At 48.4% G+C, this 17,108-nt stretch overlaps 1 protein-coding gene across 1 annotated transcript; it reads left to right on the top strand.

Moving 5' to 3' along the window:
• The first annotated feature begins 1,649 nt into the window (after nt 1-1,649).
• AKR7A2 (aldo-keto reductase family 7 member A2) lies at nt 1,650-16,750 on the top strand. Its single transcript, XM_053401940.1, has 9 exons — nt 1,650-1,950; nt 4,196-4,311; nt 6,708-7,162; nt 10,337-10,524; nt 11,687-11,791; nt 12,949-13,045; nt 13,451-13,553; nt 14,580-14,709; nt 16,342-16,750. The coding sequence occupies exons 1-9, from the start codon at nt 1,693-1,695 to the stop codon at nt 16,501-16,503; spliced, it is 1,614 nt and encodes a 537-aa protein (XP_053257915.1). The 5' UTR covers nt 1,650-1,692; the 3' UTR covers nt 16,504-16,750.
• The last annotated feature ends 358 nt before the right edge of the window (nt 16,751-17,108 follow it).

Raw genomic sequence — 17,108 nt, 5'->3', positions numbered from 1 at the left:
CCCAGCTCCTGCCAACCCAGCAGTTCGAAAGCATGAAGTGCAAGTAGATAAATAGGTACCACTCCAGCGGGAAGGCAAGCGGCGTTTCCATGCGCTGCTCCGGTTCGCCAGAAGCGGCTTAGTCATGCTGGACACATGACCCGGAAGCTGTATAAAGCGAGATGAGCGCCACAACCCCAGAGTTGTCTGCGACTGGACCTAATGGTCAGGGGTCCCTTTACCTTTATAAATGTATAAAATTTTCTGGATATGTAACAGATTTACAGGAATTGCGTAAAGGTTAAGAATTTGTCGAAAGCACAATGAGGTGAATTGGAACTAAAAAATGTGTGTGATGTTAGACCAGGGGTCAGCAACCTTTTTCAGCTGTGCGGCGGTCTGCCATCCCTCAGACCATGTGGTGGGCCAGACTATATTGGGGGGGGGAGTGAACGAATTCCTATGCCCCACAAATAACCCAGAGATGCATTTTAAATAAAAGGACACATTCTACTCATGTAAAAACACGCTGATTCCCGGACCGTCTGCGGGCCGGATTGAGAAGGCGATTGAGCCAATCCAGCCCCTGGGCCTTAGGTTGCCTAACCCTGGTCTACTCTTAACATTGGATGCAAGCCAGTACAGCTATTTGCCACTGGGGCTTAATGGAGCCTCCAAGTTCAGGGGTAGTGTATCTCTAACTACCAGCCTGGACCCAAATGTCAAGGGAAACCCTCCATCTCTTTCAAACCCTCCCCTCCCTAACCTGGGCACTGTCCAAAGCAGCTACTCTTGCAAAGCACTTTTTCTGGGATCTGTACAGCTGACACGAGGGCCATCAGCATTTTGCATACTGAAAAAACAGCTCAAGGAAAAACCACACTTGTGAACAGGGATACATTCTACTCATGTAAAAACATGCTGATTCCCAGACCGTCCGCGGGCCGGATTGAGAAGGCGATTGGGCCACATCCGGGCCCTGGGCCTTAGGTTAGAAGATGTGTTGTTAGTTAATGTTTATTGTCATTGAGATATTGTCTTTGTCTCTGTTGTTATATGTAAATCGTTTGCAATAAAGTTAAAAAAAAAAGTCCAGTGATGGAGAGTCCCTCATAAGATCTGTTATGCATTTCATAGAATCGTGGAGTTGGAAGGGACTCCTAGAGTCATCTAGTCCAACTGCCTGCAATGCAGGAATCTCGACTAAAGCATCCGTGGCAGATGGCCATCCAATCTCTGCTAAAAACAAACTCCAAGGAAGGAGAGCCCTCAACCTCCTGATGGAGTCAAATTCTATATCCTACCTTTTTCTCCAAGTTGCTCGAAAGCATTGGCTCACACGGTTCTCCCTCCCTCTCATTTAATCCCAAGGACAAACCTGAGAGGTAGGTTAGGCTGAGATAGACAGTAGTGACCGGCACAAGGTCGCACTTATGTGAGTTCATAGCCCAGTGAGGATTTGAACCCAGGTCTCCCAGACCTTAGCAGGACACCCTGACTGAAGGCACTGCTTGAACCACTTTTAAAACAGGCATACAAAACGACATGCTGCAAAATGGCACGCTCTAAAAAGACGTTGCAGGAATTTTGAGACGGCCCCTTACCTGGAAAGGGAAGGCGTGGCGTCACGCGTGCTTTAAAAGGCGGTTTCCCAGCTGGTGGCGAGTTCGAGTCCAGCCGGAGGTAGAGCGATCTGTTGCTGCAGCCGCCGGGATGTCGGGGCTACGCGGGCAGAGCCGAGGGGTGCGCTCGGTGCTGGGCACCATGGAGTTCGGGCGCAGGGCAGACGCGGCGGCCAGCGGGGCCATGCTGCGCGCGTTCCTGGCCCGCGGGCACTGCGAGCTGGATACCGCGCATATTTACGCGGGGGGCGAGTCGGAGCGGATCCTGGGCGCCTGGTTGGCAGCTGAACCCAAGGCTGCGGCTGCAGGTGGGTCGGTGGAATGGGGGAGCCGGAGACGAAGGCTGCTCTAGACGTCCAGGGGGTCAGCAACGGTTCCTCTGAGCGCATGCAGAGTGCCACACACACAGAGAGCCGCGAGCAATCACCGGAGTCTGATCTAGATTCGAATCGAGTTCTGTGCACACGCTCAGAAGGGCTGACTCTCAGCACCTGCCTTGCATGCAAGCAGAAGGTCCCAATTCATGCTGCAGGTGTGTGCGCCTTGCCTGAAACCCTGGAGAGCAGCTGCAGCTGCTGCTGCCGCCAGTCAGTGTAGACAATCCAGAGTTTGATGGACCAAGGGAGCCGAGTAAGGTAGTTTCCTAGGATCTGTTGTTGTCTTCTATCTAGCCCAGCCTGCAAAAAATCAGCAACCAAGCAATGGTGCGTTTGAGCATGTGTGGAGTGCATCTCTCCCTTCTCCTACCCTCCACTCTTTCAATGGAGTCAAAGGTTATCCACCCTCATTCCTCCCCTAAATAAATCCCCCCTCCCATTAATCTAGATTCCAAAATGGGGGAGATATGGGCCTGCTGCTCTGCAAATGTTCTCTGGCACCAGCCCCCTTCATCTCCAACCCGCCTGGCTGGTGATCAGGAATAATGAGAGATCATAGTAAAGGTAAAGGTAAAGGGACCCCTGACCATTAGGTCCAGTCGTGGCGGACTCTGGGGTTGCAGCGCTCATCTCGCTTTATTGGCTGAGGGAGCTTCTGGGTCATGTGGCCAGCATGACTAAGCCGCTTCTGGCGAACCGGAGCAGCGCACGGAAACGCCGTTTACCTTCCTGCTGGAGCGGTACCTATTTATCTACTTGCACTTTGATGTGCTTTCGAACTGCTAGGTTGGCAGGAGCAGGGACCGAGCAACCGGAGCTCACCCCATCGCAGGGATTCGAACCGCCAACCTTCTGATCGGCAAGCCCTAGGCTCTGTGGTTTAACCCACAGCGCCACCTGCGTCCCAAATGAGAGATCATGGAGTGCTGCAAATGCAGGAGTTAATTTGTGAATTCAGTGACATCTGGAAGGCCATGGAAGAGTCCCATCTCTGGATGTCCTTTTGCCACGGAGCGCAGTCATTTAAATATGAACCAGTTCCCCCCCCCCCCAGTTCCAGTTAGATTCCTGCAGCAAGCAGGTGCATTAGCAGGACAATTTTGCCCGCTTTCAACCTTTGCTCTTACTGTTATTTCTTTCCAGGGTTGGTCATCTGGTTAATCAACAACCTGCAAATCAAAAGGACCGTTTGCATTGTTACCTTTGGTCCAGCTGACAAAATCTCCTGTTAGTGCGGCAAAGGCTTGCTTAGGGGCCTGAGAAGGGAAAGCACTCTGCACATGCTCAGAGCTGGGCCGTGCTGATCTGATGCTCACTTGTATTATGGCCTTCGTCTAGGAAATGGAGGGGAAATGTACTTTTTATACTTCTTTGTTAATTGCTATTTTACTGCTCATTTGCCCAGTATGGAAAGATACTTTTGGGGCTCCTTGCCATCCGTGAACAGTTTCGTAAACCTAAATCCAGGTCATTTATGAACAGGTTGTTGTTGTTGTTTAGTGGTTTAGTCGTGCCTGACTCTTCGTGACCCCATGGACCAGAGCACGCCAGGCACTCCTGTCTTCCACTGCCTTCCGCAGTTTGGTCAAACTCATGCTGGTAGCTTCGAAAACACTGTCCAACCATCTCGTCCTCTGTCGTCCCCTTCTCCTTGTACCCTCCATCTTTCCCAGCATCAGGGTCTTTTCCAGGGAGTCTTCTCTTCTCATGAGGTGGCCAAAGTATTGGAGCCTCAGCTTCAGGATCCAGTGAGCACTCAGGGCTCATTTCCTGAAGAATGGAGAGGTTTGATCTTCTTGCAGTCCATGGGACTCTCAAGAGCCTCCTCCAGCACCATAATTCAAAAGCATCAATTCTTCAGCGACCAGCCTTCTTTATGGTCCAGCTCTCACTTTCATACATCACTACTGGGAAAACCATGGCTTTAACTATACGGACCTTTGTCAGCAAGGTGCTGCCTCTGCTTTTTAAGATGCTGTCTAGGTTTGTCATTGCTTTTCTCCCAAGAAGCAGACATCTTTTAATTTTGTTACTGCTGTCACCATCTGCAGTGATCATGGAGCCCAAGACCTGAGGAGGGTTCAAAGCAAAGCCATTCAAATTTGTAGCTTGGGAACAGTCCCAAGGGCAAGATAGGCAGGTTGGGAGGGCTGCATGTAGCCCAAGGTCCTGGAGTTTCTGATAATTTCATACACCCTCCTTGTCTTCGTTCGGCAGGAGCTCAAGTTTGTTTTGTTCCCTTATCACGTCCTTTTCTCCACCAGTCAAGGTAGCCTCCAAGTCACTTTCTTGAGTCACCTTGCCGACACTGTAGAACCCACGGCCAGCTTTTAGTAAGCTTTTTTTAAAAAATATATTTTTATTAATTTTTACATGAAATTTCCAAAAAACATACAACATATTTTCTTGTCTTATTCAGTGTTTTGGACTTCCATCAACCGCATCTGAAGGTTTTTCAATCTTTATCACTTAACCTGCATTTCATTAATTTCACTATTACTTTTAATAGTCCTTCACTAATAATTCTCTTCATACTTTTCTCTGCAATATTTCAACTTTTCTCTGCAATATTTCAACTTTTCTCTGCAATATTTCAACTTTTCTCTGCAATATTTCACATAGCCCTCCTTACAAAAGTTCTTGCAATCCTACTAGCGTAATCTGTTGATTACAATTGCTTTTCAAATAGTTCACATATTTACTCCAGTCCTCTGAGAAACTCTGATCCCGCACGTTTCAAATCCTTCCTGTCATCTTGTCTAATTCTGCATAGTCCATTAATTTCGCCTGCCATTCCTCTTTCGTCATTAATTCTTCTTGTTTCCATTTCTGTGCCAATAGTACTCTTGCTGCCATTATTGCATATAAAAACAGTTTATTATCCTGTCTATTAATATCCTCCCCTACAATGCCAAGTAGAAATGCTTCTGGGGTTTTTAAATAAATGTATATTTCAACATCTTTTTCATCTCATTATATATCATTTCCCAGAAGCTTTTTGCTTTCTTACATTCCCAGCTTTTAGTAAGCATTTTGGGCACAGACCTACCATTCTGTTACAGTATTACGCTAAACAGTGATGGCAATTGAGGGCGATTGTAAAAACAGTGCCTCTGAGCATGCACAGAGCGTTTCCCCTCTCTGAAGGCTTCCCTCCTCCTCCTCGTCAGTAGGCCTTTTTTTTTAAGTCATTCCTAGTCCAATTTTCCTCCAGAGGAGTTCAAGGTGGGGGCTTGAATCCAATGCTAGTCCTACTCGGAGTAGACCGACCAAAGCTACTAGACAAGGATAACTTAGGTCCATTCAGTTGGAAGCAGTAATGTTCCTAAATACCAGTTGCTGGAAGCCACAGGAAGGGAGAGTGCTTTTGCATTGGAATCATGCTTTTGAGCATCCCATAATGTCCACTGTGAGAACAGGATGCTGCCCTTTTGGCTTGATCCAGCAGGCTGTAGCTTTTTTTCTGCTTGGGGACTTCCTGCATGCCCCTTGTTCACCAGTGATTTTTGTGGTTGTTATCTATATATTTGCCAGTTTTAAAATACCACTTGACTGATGAAAACCTCTCTCTAAATGGTTCGTATCCAAACTATGCAAAACGTTTACTAAAAAGTGCCAATGAAAATCTAAAGCTCAAGAAGAAACGGGCACAGAATCTATATCAGCCAGCAGTTTTAAAACAGGGACAATAAATTACATATAAAGCAAATGATTTCTTCCAAATTGAGTCTGGGCCAAGCCTACCTGGCAGGGCTGTTGCTAGAATTAAATGAGGAACGGCAGGGAGAAACATTGAGCTCCTTGGAGGAAAAGATGGGATGGAAATGCAATAAATAAAACAAACCAACAAAGGTTAAAATGACATGGCAGGATTTGTTGTTGTTTAGTCGTTTAGTCGTGTCCGACTCTTCGTGACCCCATGGACCAGAGCACGCCAGGCACTCCTGTCTTCCACTGCCTCCCACAGTTTGGTCAGACTCATGTTTGTAGCTTCGAGAACCCTCCATCTTTCCCAACATCAGGGTCTTTTCCAGGGAGTCTTCTCTTCTCATGAGGTGGCCAAAGTATTGGAGCCTCAGCTTCAGGATCTGTCCTTCAAGTGAGCACTCAGGGCTCATTTCCTTCAGAATGGAGAGGTTTGATCTTCTTGCAGTCCATGGGACTCTCAAGAGTCTCCTCCAGCACCATAATTCAAAAGCATCAATTCTTCGGTGATCAGCCTTCTTTATGGTCCAGCTCTCACTTCCATACATCACTACAGTACTGGGAAAGCCATAGCTTTAACTATACGGACCTTTGTTGGCAAGGTGATGTCTCTATTTTTTAAGATGCTGTCTAGGTTTGTCATTGCTTTTCTCCCAAGAAGCAGGCTCCCAAGAATTTCGTGGCTGCTGTCATCATCTGCAGTGATCATGGAGCCCAAGAAAGTGAAATCTCTCAGTGCCTCCATTTCTTCCCCTTCTATTTGCCAGGAGGTGATGGGACCAGTGGCCATGATCTTCGTTTTTTTGATGTTGAGCTCCAAACCATATTTTGCACTTTCCTCTTTCACCCTCATTAAAAGGTTCTTTAATTCCTCCTCACTTTCTGCCATCAAGGTTGTGTCATCTGCATATCTGAGGTTGTTGATATTTCTTCCTGCAATCTTCCGGCTACGGGTTCATCCATCCCAGTCTTTCGCATGAAGAATTCTGCATATAAGTTAAATAAACAGGGAGACAATATACAGCCTTGTCGTACTCCTTTCCCAACATGGAAGGATAAGGGACCCGAATTCATCCGGCAAGGCTCTTCCTTTGCTTCTGGAATCAGGAAATTCGAGACGGTCCCTTCTCCTGGGAGGGGGTAGGAGTGGAAAAGAGGCGCTGACGCATGCGCAGACAGTGGTGATGCGATTGCCTTTGCCCAGGACCTGGTGGCGAGTTCGAGTTCTGCCAGAGGCAGATCGAGTTGCTGCAGCCGCCGGGATGTCGGGGCTACGCGGGCAGAGCCGCGGGGTGCGCTCGGTGCTGGGCACCATGGAGTTCGGGCGCAGGGCAGACGCGGCGGCCAGCGGGGCCATGCTGCGCGCGTTCCTGGCCCGCGGGCACTGCGAGCTGGATACCGCGCATATGTACGCGGGGGGCGAGTCGGAGCGGATCCTGGGAGCCTGGCTGGCGGCTGAACCCAAGGCTGCGGCGGCAGGTAGGTGGGGCTGCTGTAGACGTTGTCGAGCCCAGCTGGCCGGCAACGGTTCCTCTGGGCGCATGCAGAGTGCCTGGCACGCATTGACACGTCGCCGCGAACTCTCAGCGGAGCTTCATCAGGATTCGAATCGAGTTCCGTTTTGCAGGCGCGCCAATAGGAGTCCTAGCTGTAAGAGGAGAGCGTCTGTCTTGCATCATGCAATTCAGTTCCCACGGATGCACCGTGCCTGAAACCCTGGAGAGCTGCTGCCGGTCAGTGTAGACATAACTGGGCTCGGTGGACCAGTGGTCTGGCTCTGTTTAAGACAGCTTCCTATGACACGCTGAGGCTGGAGGAGGGGGGGTCTGCTGCCTAGACCAGTCTGCAAAACAGCAACAACAACAGAGCAACGGTGCATTTGAGCATGTGCAGAGTGCATTTCTCTCTCCTACCTCCCCACCCTTTCCATGCAGTCAAAACTAATCCAACTCCACCCACCCCCATTTTAAACCCATGCTCATCTGTCCTCATTCTTTGTCTTTTATAGTTTGGCCTTTCATTTTCTTAATTTTCATCGGTTGTTCCAGCAACATCTGGAAGGCTACCCCAGACTTCCCCATCTCTCGGTCCAGCCTTGCCCACTGAAACTCAAAAATGGACCAGTTGCTTCCCCACACCAGTTTCTTAATTGGGTTCCTCCACCAACCAGGCCCATTAGCAACATGATCCCTGCATCTTTTGGTCTCGCTCTGCTCTCAAATTTATTGCCTCAGAGGGTTGATAATCTGGTTATTCAACAACTCAAAGGGCTGGAAATCAATCAAAAGGGCTGCCGGCACCTTTAAAACCCTTGCCTTTATTCCAGTGGTCAAAAGTCTCCTGCGTGTTTGCAAAGATCCCTGATTATACTGAAAGCCTTCCCACCTAATCTGAAGGCCACTTGGAGTTGCTAAGCAGCTTGAGAAGGAAAAGGAAGTTTGAACATAGAATCATAGAAGCTAGAAGGGACCCTGAGGGTCATCTAGTCCAACCCGCCTTCAGTGCAGGCATCTCAACTAAAGCATCCATGGCAGATGGCCATCCAACCTCTTCTTAAAAACCTCCAAGGAAGGAGAGTCCCCCACCGTCCAGGGGAGTCTGTTCCACTGTCAAACAGCTCTTAACAGTCAGAAAGTTTTTCCTGATGTTTAGTTGCAATCTCCCTACAAGAAAGCCACGGGTTCGAGTCTTGCCCTCCAAAGCAGGAGAAAACAAGCATGTTCCCTCTTCCATTTGACAGCCCTTTAGGTATTTGAAGATGGCTATCTTATCCCCAGCAGTCTCCTCTTTCCCAAGCTAAACATTCCCAGCTCCCTCAACCTTTACTCCTAAGGCTTGATTTCAGATTCTCCCAAGTGTACAGCTTATTATTAGGCCTTAGGGGGTGAAAAAGCCTTTAACAACCCAAGGGCCACTTTTCCTTCTGTGCAGCCTTCCGGGGGCCAGATGCAAGGGATGGGCAGGGCCAGAGGGGGAAGTGGGCAGAGCAATGGATGCAAATTTTAGCTTTGGGCACTAGACTAGTTTCCTACACACAATCTCTGTCCTCCATCCAGGCAAGGAAGAGGCACGGTCAGAGTTCAAGGTCATGTTCCATCACACGAAGCCTGAGAGCAGGTCCGTTGGGGGTGTGGCCTGTGGGGAGGGGTGTGGCTTGGGGAGAGCCCTGGGGGGCCCAGATGGACAGACTTGGTGGGCTGTCTTTGGCTCTGCCTGCCTTGTTAATATTTGTTTGCTCCTCATCCTGGTTTTGGGGGCTCCTCTTTACAGAATGACGCGGGTGGCGCTGTGGGTTAAACCACTGAGCCTAGGGCTTGCCGATCAGAAGGTCGGCGGTTTGAATCCCAGCGACGGGGTGAGCTCCCGTTGCTTGATCCCTGCTCCTGCCAACCTAGCAGTTCGAAAGCACGTCAAAGTGCAAGTAGATAAATAGGTACCGCTCCAGCGGGAAGGTAAACAGTGTTTCCGTGCGCTGCTCTGGTTCGCCAGAAGCGGCTTAGTCATGCTGGCCACATGACCCGGAAGCTGTCTGCAGACAAACGCGGCTCCCTCGGCCTATAGAGTGAGATGAGCGCACAACCCCAGAGTCGGGTCACGACTGGACCAAATGGTCAGGGGTCCCTTTACCTTTACAGAATGCAGTCAGAGTTCCTTTCCTTCCCTGATCATACCTTCTTTGGCGATCATTCATAGCCTAGTAAGATTGTCTTCCATGAACACGGTTTTAAAAGTGAGTCCGTAAGTGACTGTGGAGGCCAATTCTGGATCCACACGTCCTTCCACAGTGGAGACATAGGTTTCCGGGTGGGAGTTGATCACGGTGAGGGTTTGCCAAGCGTGCCTTCCTCCTAGCACGTTTCTCCCTTGCGTCCTGAGTTTGAGCGTCTTCAAAGCCCATGACACCTTTGGTAAAAGGCTGTTCTCCAACTGGAGCGCTCGCAGGCCAGTGTTTCCCAGTTGTCAATGTTTATCCTACACTTTTTTACATTTGCCTTGAGAGGGTCTTTAAACCTCTTTTGTTGACCACCGGCATTGCACTTTCCATTTTTAAGTTCGGAATAGAGTAGTTGCTTTGGAAGATGATAATCAGGCATCTGCACAACATGACCAGTCCAACAAAGTTGATGTTGAAGAATCAATTGCTTCGACACTGGTGATCTTTCATTCTTCCAGGACACTGGCATTAGTTTGCCTGTCTTCCCAAGTGAAGTGTAAAAATTTTCGGAGACACCGTTGATGGAATCTTTCGAGGAGTTGGATATGGCATTTATAAGTGGTCCATGTTTCACAAAAGGGCTGGGTTTGGGGTGGGTTTTTGGAAGACGCCTGTGTGTGAATTTGTTTTATGTGTGTAGATCAGTGGATGCTGACCAGTGCACAGTCTTTGCAGTAAGGCTCTACAGTGGTTCCTCGGGTTAAGAACTTAATTTGTTCTGGAGGTCCGTTCTTAACCTGAAACTGTTCTTAACCTGAAGCACCATTTTAGCTAATGGGGGCCTCCTGCTGCCACCACGGTGCGATTTCTGTTCTCATACTGAAGCAAAGTTCTTAACCCAAGGTACTATTTCTGGGTTAGCGGAGTCTGTAACCTGAAGCGTCTGTAACCCGAGGTACCACTGTACTTCCCTGATCTAGTCCTCTCTTCCCCACCAGTCAAGGTAGCCACCAAGGCAAATCCATTGGAGGGCAATACTCTGAAGGCTGATGGCGTTCGCTCCCAACTGGAGACGTCCCTCCAGAGACTGCAGGCGAAGAGTGTCGACCTCTTCTACCTCCATATGCCCGACCACAAGACCCCCCTGGAAGAGACGCTGAAGGCCTGCAATGAGCTACACAGAGAGGTGCAAAAACTGGGGTTTTCGGGGGGGGCGGGAAACTGATTCTCATAACTGGGCAGCTCATCTGGGCCTCCCAGTTGGTGTTTGATGTGCTGCTTTTGTATCCCCCTTTCCTTCTAAAAGGGACGCGGGTGGCACTGTGAGTTAAACCACAGAGCCTAAGATCAGAAGGTCGGCGGTTTAAATCCCCGCGACGGGGTGAGCTCCCGTTGCTCGGTCCCAGTTCCTGTCAACCTAGCAGTTCGAAAGCACATCAAAGTGCAAGTAGATAAATAGGTACCGCTCCAGCGGGAAGGTAAACGGGGTTTCCGTGCGCTGCTCTGGTTCGCCAGAAGTGGCTTAGTCATGCTGGCCACATGACCCGGAAGCTGTACGCCGGCTCCCTCGGCCAATAAAGCAAGATGAGCGCCGCAACCCCAAAGTCGGCCACGACTGGACCTAATGGTCAGGGGTCCCTTTTCCTTTACCTTTTCCTTCTAAACAAATCGAGGCACCTTCCAATCCCCGAGTTAAAACAACACACATGCAAGGCCTGCAATATTCCACACTGGTGTCCGGAATAGAGGGGGTGCAAAGGTCACGAGTTCCGTTCCAACCGGCGTTCATTCAGCGCAATCCGCCGTGCTTCCTTTCTGCTGCAGTTCGCCTTCTGCCAAATACAAACCTTGTCTGTCTCGCGCTTGTCTGCTATCTGACCTAAAGTTGCATCGCTGTTTCAGTCACTTACATTTCCTCTGACGTCAAGGAAACACCCAGACAGTGGGTGGGGGGAGAACCCTTAATTAGATTTTATTAATTTATTTATTTGCATTTACATTCCACCTTTTTTCATCCTTAGCAGCTCTGGGTGGCGTACGTTACGGCCACAGCTTATGCACATTTAGCTTGTGCGCATTAAATTTTATTCGCATGGCAAAAAAAGAAATTAATTTAATTTAATCCAATCCAATTTAGGTGAGGCTAAGAGGCAGTGACTGGTCTCCCACAGTCATCCATCCATGGCCGAGAGGGGATTTGAACCCTTGTCTCCCATGTCCCTAGTCCTCATTTAACCACCAGATCCTTTGGTCTGATCCAGCACCCAGCCTCCTCTTCTGTCTTAAGACGATCTGTGAACATAGAGCTAAAAATACAGGGGCTTATTTGTTTTTTTTCCTTCCGACAGGGGAAGTTTAAGGAACTGGGTCTCTCCAACTATGCCTCGTGGCAGGTGGCGGAAATCTATGGCATCTGCAAGGCCAACAACTGGGTGTTGCCAACAGTGTACCAGGTGAGAGCTGGGTGGGCGAATGAAGGTCTTTTCCCCAAGTTGTTTGGTCAGGGCTGGGCAACCTGTGGCCCCTCTAGATGTGTCTGGACTCTCAGCTTCCATCACTCTTGACCATTGACCAAGCTGGTAATGGTTTAAGTCTGTGTATTAGAATCATAGGATTGTATCATTGGAAAGTGCTGCAATGAGTCTGCAAAGCCCAGCTCAGTCACTGAGACCACCTGCAGAAGTGTTGCTGGTTTTCCTTTTTAATGTTTGATGCTGCATTGTGTTTTTATTATTTGACAAGAAACCAAGCCTTGATTGGCCCAGTCCTGTGGAATTCTCTGCCAGCAGGTCCCTTCTGTGCCAGCCTTTAAACACATGCTGAAAATGTATCTGTTCTGCAAGGCTTATGCAGGTAGTTTAGAATAAAGAGCCAGTGTGATGTAGTGGTTAAGAGCGGTAGACTCGTAATCTGGGGAACTGGGTTCGCGTCTCCGCTCCTCCACATGCAGCTGCTGGGTGACCTTGGGCCAGTCACACTTCTTTGAAGTATCTCAGCCCCACTCACCTCACAGAGTGTTTGTTGTGGGGGAGGAAGGGAAAGGAGAATGTTAGCCACTTTGAGACTCCTGAAGGGGAGTGAAAGGTGGATATCAAATCCAAACTCTTCTTCTTCTTCTTCTACATATTTCCATAATAGCTACTTTTCAATGTTTTTTTTTAAAAAAACAACAACATGGTTTTTATTGGATGAACACCAAAGCTGGAAACTGGAGGGGAGAGGGCCCTTGGGCTCAAATCTCGCTTGCAGATGTCCCATTGGGGAAACACTGGTTCCTGATGATATTGGTGATATATTAGATTTCTATACTGCCCTTCATCCGAGGCTCGTAGGGCAGTTTACAGTACGTATGAAAGCACAAAAATCCACAACATAATTGGAAAGAGAACAATCTCTCTCTCCCCTCCCTTCTTCCAATGTCAATTGGCAGGGAGTTCCAAAGGTGCCGCCACAATAAACAACCAGTTTCTTACAAATGCAGAACGGATGTTCGATGGTACCTGTAGTAGTGGCAGTTCCCTCGGTCAGTGGGCAGAAGGGATTTTGCAACACAACGGTCTGCTCCAAGGCTTCTTTATGAATTTTGTTTTTTACTGTCTTTTCCCCAAAGGGCATGTACAACGCTACGACGCGCCAAGTGGAGACCGAATTGCTGCCATGCCTTAGACATTTTGGGATTCGATTCTACGCATATAATCCGCTGGCTGGTACGGGTCTGGCAAGGAATGCCGGGGAATGGGGTGGTTTCAGTGGCAGGGCTGCAAAACTTTAGGCACCAGGCGAAAATGTTTCTCTTCATTCAGGCTGATTAACAATCTATGGTTTTTAAATATGTGGGGGTTTTTTTGCAGGTATTGGTTTTGTTTTTGTTTTGTGTTCTCATTTTGTATTTTTTCTGTTGTGAACTGCCTTGGGATCTTCGCACAAAATATGCATATTAATTAAATGTGTTGTTGTTGCTGTTTTATGGGCCAGAATGACAGACAGAAATCCAAAGAGGTGCTGGAGTTTTAGCTGTGGGGTGAGAAGAGAGTGGATTGACCTAAGTGAGGCATCTTGGCTTATAAGGTTCTAGTCCCTAACGTTTGGGCGTTCACTTTCACCTCTTGCAGGAGGGCTCCTGACTGGGAGGTACAAGTACGAAGACAAAGACTCGAACCAGCAGCCAGCTAGCAGGTTTTTCGGCAACGACTGGGCCAAAATCTACAGGGACAGGTGGGTCTAAAGATGGCAAAAGGGGCTTGCATCTTGAAGGCAGGGGACGAGTCAGTTCTGTTGATATAGGAAGAGGCTAGCTTCTTGAACACGGGGGCAAGAAATTAAACTGCTAATGTTGGGAGGCAGTTCTTGTTTTTTGGAGGAAAGAGGTCAGAGCAATAAATACGGGGTTAAAGGTAAAGGGACCCCTGACCGTTAGGTCCAGTCGCGGACGACTCTGAGGTTGCAGCGCTCATCTCGCTTTATTGGTCGAGGGAGCCAGCGTACAGTTTCCGGGTCATGTAGCCAGCATGACTAAGCCGCTTCTGGCGAACCAGAGCAGCGCACGGAAACACCGTTTACCTTCCCGCCGGAGCGGTACCTATTTATCTACTTGCACTTTGACGTGCTTTTGAACTGCTAGGTTGGCAGGAGCAGGGACCAAGCAACAGGAGCTCACCATCGCGGAGATTTGAACCGCCGACCTTCTGATTGGCAAGTCCTGGGCTCTGTGGTTTAACCCACAGTGCCACCCGCGTCCCTAATGCGGGGTTAGGGGAGTGATTTTGTTAGCCATGGCACTAAATGGAACCTCTAGGCACAGAGGCAGTCTACCTCTGAACACCAGGTGCTGCATTCGCATCCTGCACGTGGACCAGATGGCATGATACAATTGTAACTGCCATCTACTACTGCCATTTTCCTTTGCTTATTATGTAAGATTCATTCAGATATATAGAGATACAGTGGTACCTTGGGTTACATATGCTTCAGGTTACATACACTTCAGGTTACAGACTCCACTAACCCAGAAATAGTACCTCGGGTTAAGAACTTTGCTTCAGGATGAGAACAGAAATTTGGCTCCGGCGGCGCGGCAGCAGCAGGAGGCCCCATTAGCTAAAGTGGTGCTTCAGGTTAAGAACAGTTTCAGGTTAAGAACGGACCTCCGGAACGGATTAAGTATGTAACCAGAGGTACCACTGTACATATAAACATGCAGAATGTAAATGACCGTAAATTTTTTTTTAAACAACTACGCAGGTATTGGAAGAAACATCATTTCCAGGGGGTCGACTTGGTCGAGAAAGCCCTCCACGAGGTGTATGGCTCAGACACACCCAGCTTGACTTCAGCTGCCCTGCGCTGGATCTATCATCACTCAAAGCTGCAGGTAATGGTGAACTTTTCCGCCAGCCCGGTATGGTATGGGGAAGAAGTTTGTGTGTGTGTGTCTGAGACCAGGTCTAAACTGTTCTACAGTGGTACCTCGGGTTACAGACGTTTCAGGTTACAGACTCCGCTAACCCAGAAATAGTACCTTGGGTTAAGAACTTTGCTTCAGGATGAGAACAGAAATTGTGTGGCAGTGGTGTGGTGGCAGCGGCAGGCCCCATTAGCTAAAGTGGTACTTCAGGTTAAGAAGAGTTTCTGGTTAAGAACAGACCTCCAGAACTAATTAGGTTCTTAACCCGAGGTACCACTGTATTCCCAAAACAGAATCAATAAATGACTTCTGGTAGGTCTAATATTCTGGAGGTGACATATGCTACTTATATCCCCTGCTCTCAATTTTTTATCCTTGCAACCACCCTGTCAAGGGGAAACCTGTAATATTATTTTTATTTTTTTTATTATTATTATTAATTTTTCCACCTTCGCCGCATCAAGCAGTTGATCCCTTACCTTTCCTGTCCCAACCTGGCCACAGTGATCCATGCGATGGTCATCTCCAGACTTGACTACTGTAATTCGCTCTACGTGGGGCTGCCCTTGAAGCTGTCCCAGAAACTCCAGCGGGTACAGAATGCTGCAGCGAGGCTCCTCACGGGGTCTCTGCCATGGGAGCATATTCACCCAGTGCTTTTCTGCACTGGCTCCCGGTGGAGTACAGGGTCAGATTTAAGGTGCTGCTTTTGACCTTTAAAGCCCTTCACGGCCTAGGACCCTCGTACCTACAGGACCGCCTCTCCTAGTATGCCCCCCGGAGGACCTTAAGGTCCATATATAGCAACACCCTAGAGGTCCCGGGCCCTAAGGAAGTTAGACTGGCTTCAACCAGAGCCAGGGCCTTTTCAACACTGGCTCCAGCCTGGTGGAACGCTCTGCCTCATGAGACCAGGGCCCTGCAGGATATGATTTCTTTCCGCAGGGCCTGTAAGACAGAGTTGTTCCGCCTGGCCTTTGGCTTGGAGCCAATTTGATTCCCTCCCTCTCTTTCTTTTTTCTTTTCCTTCTCCTCCTGCGGTGAGGCTACATTTTAATATTTTAATGTTCCATTATTTTAATGTTGTATTTTATTTTTGTTTTTAAGTTGTAATCATTTATCTTGTTTTTATTATTGCTTGTAAGCCGCTCTGAGCCCGGCCTTGGCTGGGGAGGGCGGGGTATAAATAAAAAATTATTATTATTATTATTATTATTATTATTATTATTATTATTTATTATTTATACCCCACCCATCTGGCTGGGTTTCCGCAGTCACTCTGAGCGGCTTCCAACAAAAGATTAAAAATACATTAAAATATCAGTCATTAAAAACTTCCCTAAACAGGGCTGTTCGACTTCTGAGGCACGTTCGAAAACGGAATCATTTACTTCTGGGTTTTCGGTGTTCAAAAACTGAAACGTTTGGCTTCCGAGATGCTCGAAATCTGAGGTGCCACTGTATACCCCAAATGTGGCGTCTTTTTTTCATATAAAAAATCCCAAACGTTCTTTTAATTTTGCTGTCAGCTTTGGACTTCCTCGTAAGCCGAGTCTTCCAATGTTCACCTTTCCCTCTTCTTGCTCTTTCCCCCGCTAGGCTGACCTTGGAGATGCTGTGATCATCGGGATGTCTACCATGGAACAACTGCAGGAGAATCTCAAGTGCAGTGAGGAGGGTCCCCTTCTGCCCGGGGTGGTTGAGGCCTTTGAGAGAGCTTGGCATCTCACAGCCCACGACTGCCCCAACTACTTCCGCTGAAGGCTTTTGCAGCCTCCAGGAGAAACGAGAGCACCCATCGGAGACCCCCACTCCTCTGGACTCTCGTTTCACCACAAACATCCTCTTCTGCTTCAGAAGTTCCTCCCTTTCCCTTGGAATAAACCCAAGCCAACACCTCCGTGGCCTTAGATCAAGAGAGCACTTTTCCCTGGCAAGATTTCTGCAACAAGATTTTCTGGGTCCCTGAAAGTGGCTTTCATCCTTCAAAATAAAAATATTGGTTGCACCTTTTGGCTCTCTTCTTTGCTCCCCACCCCACAGAAGTACAGTGGTACCTCGGGTTAAGTACTTAATTCGTTCCGGAGGTCCGTACTTAACCTGAAAGTGTTCTTAACCTGAAGCACCACTTTAGCTAATGGGGCTTCCTGCTGCTGCCGCGCCACCGGAGCACGATTTCTGTTCTCAACCTGAAGAAAAGTTCTTAACCTGAAGCACTATTTCTGGGTTAGCAGAGTGTGTAACCTGAAGCGTATGTAACCTGAGGTACCACTGTAATGCATGTCAAGTAGATGCTTCTAACACTGTTGATATCAGGCAGGTATCTTCGTTATACCTTTTCGTGCCTGCTAAAACCATTTTTGCTT

Source organism: Podarcis raffonei, chromosome 8, assembly GCF_027172205.1.
Source record: "Podarcis raffonei isolate rPodRaf1 chromosome 8, rPodRaf1.pri, whole genome shotgun sequence".
Lineage (NCBI taxonomy): Eukaryota > Metazoa > Chordata > Lepidosauria > Squamata > Lacertidae > Podarcis > Podarcis raffonei.
The sequence above is the reverse complement of the archived record's forward strand: the minus strand, read 5'-3'. Positions and strand labels throughout refer to the sequence as shown.